Source organism: Pyrus communis, chromosome 2, assembly GCF_041283825.1.
Source record: "Pyrus communis isolate YQ-2024b chromosome 2, ASM4128382v1, whole genome shotgun sequence".
Lineage (NCBI taxonomy): Eukaryota > Viridiplantae > Streptophyta > Magnoliopsida > Rosales > Rosaceae > Pyrus > Pyrus communis.
Genome location: NC_142566.1, coordinates 16,888,821 through 16,898,681, shown reverse-complemented (window position 1 = coordinate 16,898,681; position 9,861 = coordinate 16,888,821). Strand labels below are relative to the sequence as shown.

The 9,861-nt window shown below is 38.2% G+C and overlaps 1 protein-coding gene across 1 annotated transcript; it reads left to right on the top strand.

Moving 5' to 3' along the window:
- The first annotated feature begins 5,120 nt into the window (after positions 1-5,120).
- LOC137747876 (short-chain dehydrogenase ptmH-like) lies at positions 5,121-5,971 on the top strand. Its single transcript, XM_068488013.2, has one exon. It carries the CDS (start codon positions 5,121-5,123, stop codon positions 5,964-5,966), a length of 846 nt encoding a protein of 281 aa, XP_068344114.2. The 3' UTR covers positions 5,967-5,971.
- The last annotated feature ends 3,890 nt before the right edge of the window (positions 5,972-9,861 follow it).

Below are 9,861 nucleotides of genomic sequence, written 5' to 3'. Positions count from 1 at the left end.
TTGATGAATTTAATTTGTAATTTTTAAATTTAAGTTGTTGTGACATCCCACTTCGCCCAGGGGAGTGATCCTTATATGTATATTCTCATCCCTACCTAGCACGAGGCTTTTTGGGAGCTCACTAGCTTCGGGTTTCGTAGGAACTCCGAAGTTAAGCGAGTAGCGCGTGATAGCATTCCCAGGATGGGTGACCCATTGGGAAGTTCTCGTGTGAGTTCTCAGAAACAAAATCGTGAGGGCATGGTCGGGGCAGAAAGTGGACAGTATCGTGTTGCGGTGGTGGAACGGGCCCTGGAAGTGGTCCCCTTGGGTAGGGATGTGACAATTTGGTATCAGAGCCTAACCCTAGTTGTGGTGTGTCGACGAGGACGTCAAGCCCCTAAGGGGGGTGGATTGTGACATCCCACATCGCCTAGGGGAGTGATCCTTATATGTGTATTCTCATCCTTACCTAGCACGATGCCTTTTGGGAGCTCACTGGCTTCGGGTTCCATAGGAACTCCGAAGTTAAGCAAGTAGCACGCGAGAGCATTCCCAGGATGGGTGACCCATTGGGAAGTTCTCGTGTGAATTTTCAGAAACAAAACCATGAGGGCGTGGTAGGGGCCCAAAGCGGACAATATCATGCTACGGTGGTGGAGCAGGCCCGAGAAGTGGTCCCCCCCCGGGCGGGGATGTGACAGTTGTAGTTTTTAAATTTAAATAATAAATTATGTATGGCCTTATGGCCCTTTGGCCCTCGGTTGGAGACGGTTTTTTGTGACAGGGCTAAAACGAGCCCTATAGCCCTTTAGCCCTCTGTAGGAGATGAAGACAAATATGATCATGTACTATTCATTAAAATATTAATATCTTGGAGGGCCAAAGGGCTAAAACAAGCCCTCTAGCCAGCCTTGGATTGGAGATGGCCGTAGGAGCCCTTGCAGTTGCCTTGCCTCCTGAAGCTAGGGCTTGAGCCCACGTGAAACCGAGCAGACAAGGGGGCCCCACGTGAAGCCCAAAGCCTTCTTTTTTCATGTGGCACCTCATGGTGTCCCAGCTTTTGGAGAGAGATTCTTTTCATATCCCTTTCTCCTAATCCACCAAGTCTAAGGATCCGAGCTATTGAAATTTGATCAAACGGCTACAAACAGGGGCTTACTTTAGAAGTTATAATAACTTTACCGTTGAATCAAATTTTAATGGTCCAGATTCCCAAATTTGGTAGATTAGGAGGAAGGGATCCGAAAATGATCCCTTTCCACAGTTCTCCTTCATAACCAGGCTCTTGTGGGGCCTGTCTTGCTCACCATTTTCGCACAACAGTTTAAAAAAATTGAAAATTTTGCAACGCTGTTACGTTGAGCTTTGTGGAGCCTCTTATTTCAAAAAATTGAAAAATTCAACGACCAGGATAAATCCAATTCTAAAACTTTAAAGAAAATTATTTGAAAAATAAAAAAAAACTTATAAAGTTCACACTTAAAAAGTCTTATAAAGTTCAACACACTTGCAAATTAAACATTTAAAAGTAAACAAAAATCTACAGTGATAATGACATGTGGGGATAAGACAAAGATAACATTAAAAAAATAAAAAAATATATTTGTGAATAGTAATCATCTTTGTCCTTGTCTTTCTTGCTTACAAATGGGTAGACTTGTACAAAGACAATTACTATTTAGAGTGAATAATAAAGGCAATTTTATTATCTTTGTCCTTGACTAGCAGGTGAAGATGCTCTAAGAAAGAAGTAAAAGTGCAACCAAATTCAGCCTCTTGTGACTTATATAGGGCTTAGGGTTCTGCTGAAAAAAAAAAAAAAAAAAAACTTATTTGAAAGGGATTGTTAAGGTGTTGTTACAAACCAAAATCATATGATGTTATTGTGTTAAAAGATAAAAAAAACATGACAATGTGTGATACGTTTCAAACACCACTATCATAACGTCCTTATTACATTTATGTCCAATGTGAAAGGGTTTGGATTTTCCTTTACAGAAACATCATACTTAGACCATTTCCAACCAAAGGAAGGCCAAATAGCTTGTTTTAGCCCTCTGACATTTCAAAAAATTAATATTTTAATGAAAAGTACAAGATCATATTTCTTACCATCTTCAATCGAGGACCATATGATTAAACATAATTTATTATTTAAATTTAAAATTTACAACAACTTAATCAGATATTGTTATATCATTGCCTATGTTATCCAAAACTAATATTTTTCTTGTTTAATCAATTGTTAATGCATGGCCCACTCAATCCTCATAAATTAATATTAATCACTTCACATTCTTCACAACCAATTACGTATTACTGTGATGGAGAATATTGGAGACCAACTCGATGGATGGTCAAAGTGCACGTGCATGCACAATTGATGTGGTGATGTAAAAAAATGGCACTGGTGGTACGAGTCAATCTCTACTCTTATCATTTGTCCCACATCGGTTTTGAGAGAGATTTTGGCAAGCAAACATGCTTATAAAAGGATCATCCCAACATTGAGCCAATTACCATTCAAGGTCTATAATTAAGTACTTCTTAAATGATTTCGGCCCAAAAAAACAATTATGATGTCATCATGATGTTAGCATGTGGCTTAGCCCCAACCTAGTTGGGTTGGCCCTTTGGTCAATTTTTGTCCAATGGGGCCATGAGCCTTTTGGCTTGGTTTTTGGTTAGAGATGGTTTTCGTATCTTACAATCCCAATAGATGTAAACCTAGTAATAAAAAAAAACACGTTTAAACCCATATATATAGGATGTCTTTAAGGGAATGAATTCCCATTTTTTGGATAAAAATAGAGATTAGTTGCGGGATCTACACGACATTGAATTTTAACTATTCGAACTATCTATTTTTCAAGTTGCATCTCATAGATCATTCTTGCAAAATATTAGCTAAATTGGAAATATTTAAGACATGTAATTAGGTTTAAAAAAATTAACGAATATTTTGTTATATAAGAAACAATGAAATTTTATTTTGATAATTAAATAGGCAAATGATTTTAGATTGAATTGAATTTTTGCAAAGATGATCTATGAATCGAGACTTACAAATTAAACAGTTCAGATCGTTGAAGTTTAATGTGGAATGTGCCTCACATCTAATTTTCATTTCTTGGAAAAAAATGGAGATCCCGCGTAAAGAGTCTACACACACACACCCCCCTGGGAATGTGAGAATCGTAGTGATCGAATTAGAATGGCTTTTAATAGACGTTAACTCACTTTCTTCCTAGTATGTGTAGGGATTTTCCTCTACTATGAGTGGATTTGAAAATCTAGTTGGGTCAATGGGTCACCTCCTGCTCTCCTAATTAGGAGGGATGCCTAGAAGATCTATGAGTCTTATGCTAGACTCAGCCTTTTTTTTCCCACCCAAATCTAGCAGAAGAATAAATCTTTAGGCATATATAATTCCAAAACCTAATCAATCAATAAAATGTGAAGGAAATTTGTAGCAGCAGCTCTGGCTTCTAGATTTTGCAGTTATACAAGTAGCTGTTGAGAGAGAGAGAGAGAGAGAGAGAGAGAATCTTAATCTTTGAATGTGACATGACACAGTTTTCCGTGTGTCTGTGTCTATGTGCGTGTGAGAGAGAGAGAGAGAGAGAGAGAGAGAGAGTAATAGGGGTTTGAAGATTTGCAGAGAAATGGGATTGGTTAATGGAGGACTTTAGGAGGGGCACTTAAACGGTGAGAAGGGTATTGTCTTGCTCTCGAAATGGAAAAAAGGGCAAAGAGCTTTTAGTTTTAGTCCCCATGCATAGGTAAATTGCATACACACACACACACCCACCTCTCTCCTCTCCTTTCCTCTCCTCTGGTCGCTTTCAGTTCGGTTGCTGTCCATTTATACTTCTTTTCCTTTTGACCCCTGACCTTTTGGCCATTTCTCTGCAAATCTTATTTAGATTTTGTTTCGACTTCACGTTTTCATATGCCAAATACCACAACGTCCCCTTCCTTGGTGATGTGCATCATTTCTTCACTACTCTAAACTTACCATAAAGGACTAAATAATTATTAGCATTGCTAGTTCACATTAAAGAAGTTTATTCTAATGGACGGATAGCATGTATGCACGACCATTCACAAATAAACTGAACTTTTTTGTTATTTTGTATCAACCAAACTCATTTGTGATTTTATCTACATGATAAATGTGAGATTCGGTTCGACGTACTAAAACATCCTTTAGAAAGAGATCTTTATATGTAAACCTTCTTATTAATCATAAGCAACTACAAACACTAAACTAAAATACTCATTAAATCTCAATAAGTTCTCGATGTCCTTGTCGTGGTGGCTGGAAAGAAGAAGAATAAAATGTGTAGTAACATGTGCATAGACCTTAACTTTACATTTATATATACACACGCACAACTCTAGTGAAACTACCCGTCACCGATACCAATAGGGTTCCCTTAGCCACCAATTCCAACTACCCATCACCAATAATATTTGTGATAAGTCTATCGATTTTTACACTCTTATTTTGTATGTACATATTCTTCATTTATTTTTATATATGTTAATTTTTATTTTCTTGTTAAAATGAAAGTGTGAAAATCTGCCAAAACTTCACTAATATTTAGGTCAAGGAAGAAATCCCACAGCTCTTTGTAAATTGTTTCACTTTCGAATTGGACTGTACAGTTTAACATTGTCGTCTGAGTTGTAATCGAGAAGCTGCCTGCCCCATATTTGCACTTTGTTCCTTCCTTTTTGTTTCACTAGATTTTTTTTTTTTCCAATTTTCTGGACCTTGTCTCTTCTCGGCTCAAATTTTGAATTTCAAGCCCAAACAATAACCTATGTAATTTAAAATTTGGCTATGATAGCCGATTACGATTGTTGATTGGAGCTATATGCGTAACCATATGCAAATCAAGAATTTGACATCCTCATTCACGATAAATACCATTGTAAACAAGTCCATTTAAAGCCGGCCGATTATGATTGAAATAACATATTCCCTCGAGTATATTCTAGTACGCCAATATAATAAAATTAGCAACAAGAATTATACATCTTGGCGCAATAAACACAGTTCATGCATGCCTTCTTATATAAGGTTTATGCAATCCAATCCATTATTCAATGACAAGGGAAATCAAAGAAACATGAGTGCTTCTGACTCTAAAGTTGTTCTAGTCACAGGTTGTGCCAAAGGTGGCATTGGCTATGAGTACTGCAAGGCTTTCGCCGAGCAGAAATGCCGCGTCTTTGCCACCGACATCTCACACCGCATGAACGACATAGACTTAAGTCCTTCAGAATACATTGACACACTTGAGCTTGATGTGTCTTCGGACGAAAGTGTCGCATTGGCCGTAAAGACGATTATTTCCAAGTACGGCCGCATCGACGTTCTTGTTAATAATGCCGGAATAGGAAGCACCGGACCTCTCGCCGAGCTTCCATTAGAGACTATAAGAAGGGCTTGGGAGATTAACACGCTTGGGCAACTGAGACTTGTACAACAAGTGGTGCCATACATGGCATCACAGCGCAGAGGCAGCATCGTAAATATCGGAAGCGTTGTGGGCAAAGTGCCAACACCATGGGCAGGGTCTTATTGTGCAAGCAAGGCAGCAGTGCATGCAATGTCAAATACTTTGAGGGTTGAACTGAAGCCGTTTGGTATTGATGTTGTGCTGGTTATGCCTGGGGCTGTTAGATCAAATTTTGGGAGTGCAAATGTAGAGAGGTTGGGCGGTCAGGATTGGAAACTATATAAGGAGTTCAAGGAGGCCATTGCTGAGAGAGCCAGGGCTTCTCAAGGAAGCAAAGCAACGGATGGTAGTGTGTTTGCTAGGCATGTTGCACAGAAAGTTTTGAGTCCCAGACCACCAAAGGTTATTAGTTTTGGTCACATGACTAGTTTGTTTGCTGTGCTTTCTTGGTCTCCTCTTTGGGTGAGATATGTCTTCTTCTCAACTCGATTCAAATTACATAAGAAGCTATAATTATTAATACTCCACAATTCATTGGGTTAATGCATCGAGGTTCAAGGACAAATTAATATCTAATTTCGTTTTTTTTTTCTTTCAACTTGTTGTTTTCATTACAATAATTATCTATGTACTTACATGATGTAGCACTCTACGAAAAGATTAACGGTTTTGACCGTTTCTCCGATTAATTTCTGGTAATTAAGTATAAGGGTATTATTTGTCAAGATGGCCAACCAAGATGAGAACTCGAAGTAATTTTCGGATAATCTGAAACATAGTTATGTGGCCTTACTATTTAACTCAATTTATAGCATATAAATTTTTATTAATATATCTAGAAGTGGCGACATGAATATTGTGTCGTTTAATCTTATTATAATATGTGAATTGATATACTGAGTGATCAAAAGTCTTATTATAATACGTGAATTGATACACTGAGTGATCAAACAAACATATATAGAAGAAAAAAAATGGTAAATTGTTGTAGACCTAATTTACTGAACTGTAGTTAGGACTAGAGAGGGAGAGGGTCGGTGGCAAGAGAGAGAGATGAGAGAGATGTAATTCTGAGGTGTATGTTGTATCACCCAATTGTGCCTTTATTTATAGTAGTAGGATAGGTTAAATCCTTACCCTCATAAGATTACAACTCTAATAAGATAATATCTACTAAAGAGAATATTCCAAGAAATCTCTAGATACACTAGGATTTACACAATCACAATCCTAATCTAATAGGACTGCAACACTCCCCCTTGAGTGTGTAAATACTCAAACAAAACTTCGCATCAAGTCTTCAGCAGTTGAGGTAGAACAATTGATGAAGTCATCAACATAACGGGAGAATGCGCGTCTAAAATTTAAAGAAAGTATGCATTGGTAGTAAAACTCACAAAACCTCACTATGCTAAAACCTAAGGCAGGCAAAAACCTAGAGACTAAGGGGAAAAGTGAGAAGAATGCATAATGTCTAAAACAAACGTCAAACGAGACGAAAGTAGTTAACTTAACAGAGTATGATCATCCCAGAATGGGTGCCTCATCAAAACCTCATTAGGTAGCAAAAATCCAATGGGAAAAATGCTCATAATCGTAGGAAAAGAAGTACATTAAGATCTGAAATCATTGAGAAGTCCTTCATAAACCTACGGTAGAAACCTGCATGTCCAAGAAAAGAACGAACCTCCCTGACAGTAGTAGGGAGGGGTAAAGAACTAACAAGTTCTACTTTAGATTTGTCAACTTCAATTCCATTTTCAGATATGATATGGCCTAGAACTAATCCATGCGAAACCATGAAATGACATTTTTCCCAATTTAAGACCAGATTAGTTTCTTGACAACGTTTTAAAACTAGGGACATATTATGTAGACATGTATCAAAAGAATCACCATAAACTAAAAAATCATCCATGAACACTTCAATTATTTTCTCAATCATATCAGAAAAGATACTTACCATACACCTTTGAAATGTGGCGGGGGCGTTGCAAAGTCCAAACGGCATCCTCCGGTATGCAAATGTGCCAAATGGACATGTGAAAGTCGTCTTTTCTTGATCCTCCAGAGCAACTGCAATTTGATTATATCCAGAATAGCCATCAAGAAAGTAATAATGAGAATGACCAGCTAACCTTTCTAACATTTGATCAATGAATGAAACTGGAAAGTGATCCTTGCGTGTGGTGCTGTTTATCTTCCGATAGTCTGTACAGACTCTCCAACTATTTTGCACACGTGTAGGCACTAGCTCACTAGCTTCATTCTTAACAACTGTGACTCCAGATCGCTTTAGAACTACTTGAACAGGGCTCACCCACTTGCTGTCCGAGATAGGATATATGATGCCAACATCAAGAAGCTTGATAACCTCCATCATGAGTGGGTTCAAACGGCGTTGAGCTTCCCTTGTAGGTTTTGCACCTTCATCCAGCATAATCCTATGCATACATGTAGCCGGATTTATACCTTTGACATCTGCAATGCTCCAAGCTATGGTAGTTTTGTGATCCTTCAGTACCCGGATCAGTTTCTCCCCTTCTTCTGCTGTGAGTTGTGATGATATAATGACCGGTAATGTTTCATCCTCTCCCAAAAATGCATACTTCAAATGTTCAGGAATTGGTTTAAGCTCCAATTTAGGTGCCTGAATCACAGAAGGAAGAATTTTTTCATTAGAAGTAGGAAGAGAAATAAAATAGGAAGAAGACTTACCACGAATTAGTGAAAGAGACTCAAGGTCTGCCACTGTCTGGATTAATTCTTCTTCAATGTGCTCAGAATAATTAAGTTTTCCATGTGTAATGCTATGCACTAATGCCTTCTCTAAATTGTCTTGTCCCACACCTTCATTAAAACAATCCTGCACAAAATAGTCAAACGCATCAATAGACAAACAAGATTCAAAATCACTAGGGTACCTCACAGCATCGAAGATTTTGAACTTGACGTTTTCTCCATCAATTTCCATGGTTAAAGTACCATCGTAGACATCAATCTTCGTACGCGCCGTTCTAAGGAATGGTCTTCCCAATATAAGAGGAAGTGCAGTAGGCATAGGGTCATGTTCCAACTCAAGAACAAAAAAATCAGCGGGAAAAATAAGTTCAATCACTTGCACAAGTACATCATCCAGTAGGCCTTTGGGATATATATTTGAACGATCTACCAACTGGATTACTACCTTTGTTTCCTTCAAGTCTCCAAGGTTTAGTGATTCATACACTAAATATGGCATCAAATTGATGGATGCCCCCAAATCACATAATGCTCTCCCAAACTCTTTCCCTCCAATTACACATGGAATGGTAAAGCTACCGGCATCCTTCAACTTCGGTGGTAGCTTTCTCTGCAAAACAGCTAATACTTCCTCGCTTAATGCCACAGTTTCTTGATCATTGAATCTTCTCTTGTTCGTACAAAACTCTTTAAGGAACTTTGCATACTTAGGCACTTGTTTTATGGCATCTAAAAGAGGTAAGTTCACTTGGACTTTTAGGAAAGTATCCAAGATTTCCTTATCAATTTGCTCTTTCTTAGACTTCATAAACCTACGAGGAAAAGGAATAGGGACACATGAGTTAAATGAATTTTGAATTTCTTTACTTACCTTATCAAAATCTTTTTTGTTCAATTCTGTATCTTTATGAGACTTTTTAGTTTCTGTTGAAGCCTCATCTTGCTCAAGATTTTTGGTTTGTTGCTCCCCTTGCTCATTTGTATCTTTTCTAGTCCTCTTTTGCATCCTTGGCTGCTCAAAAACTTCTTTTCCACTCCTTAAAGTCACAACATTCATCTGCTTCGCATTTGGATTCACAACGGTTTGGCTAGGCAACCTTCCTGGTTGGTGTTGTTGCCCCATCAAACTTGCTAACTAACTCATTTGGCGCTCAAGGTTTTCAATTGCTTTGTCTGTTTTCTATTGATGAGATTGAGTAAAGTTAGCTAAAGAAGCAATTAAATCCTCAAGAGACTTACTTGGAGCTTGTTGTTGTTGAGGCTGAAATGATGCCTGCGATCTTGCTTGAAAGAAGCCAGGTGGACGATTATAGTTATTGGGAACAAATTGTTGTCCGTTGTCTTGATTGTTCCACTTTAAGTGTGGATGATTGCGCCACCCTGCATTATAGTTGTTGGAGTATGGATCATACTTTTGTCTTTGTTGCCCCTGAAAACCTACTAACGCATTAGCTTGCTCAAGACCACCTTGATCCATTAACGAAGGGCACATATCCGTGGCATGTCCCATTATTGAACATACACCACACACCTGTTTTGGAGCCACCATAACTTGTTGCACAAGATTAGTGAAGTTAGCTAATTGTAATTCAATACTAGAGTTAGCACTTACCTCGTTAACTTTCTTAAGAGGTAGCTCATCTCTCCCTCCAAATTGTCGTGTGTT

Bases quoted from the DNA above. Each gene is read 5' to 3' on its own strand.
- LOC137747876 (XM_068488013.2), top strand. From the start codon at position 5,121: ATGAGTGCTTCTGACTCTAAAGTTGTTCTAGTCACAGGTTGTGCCAAA.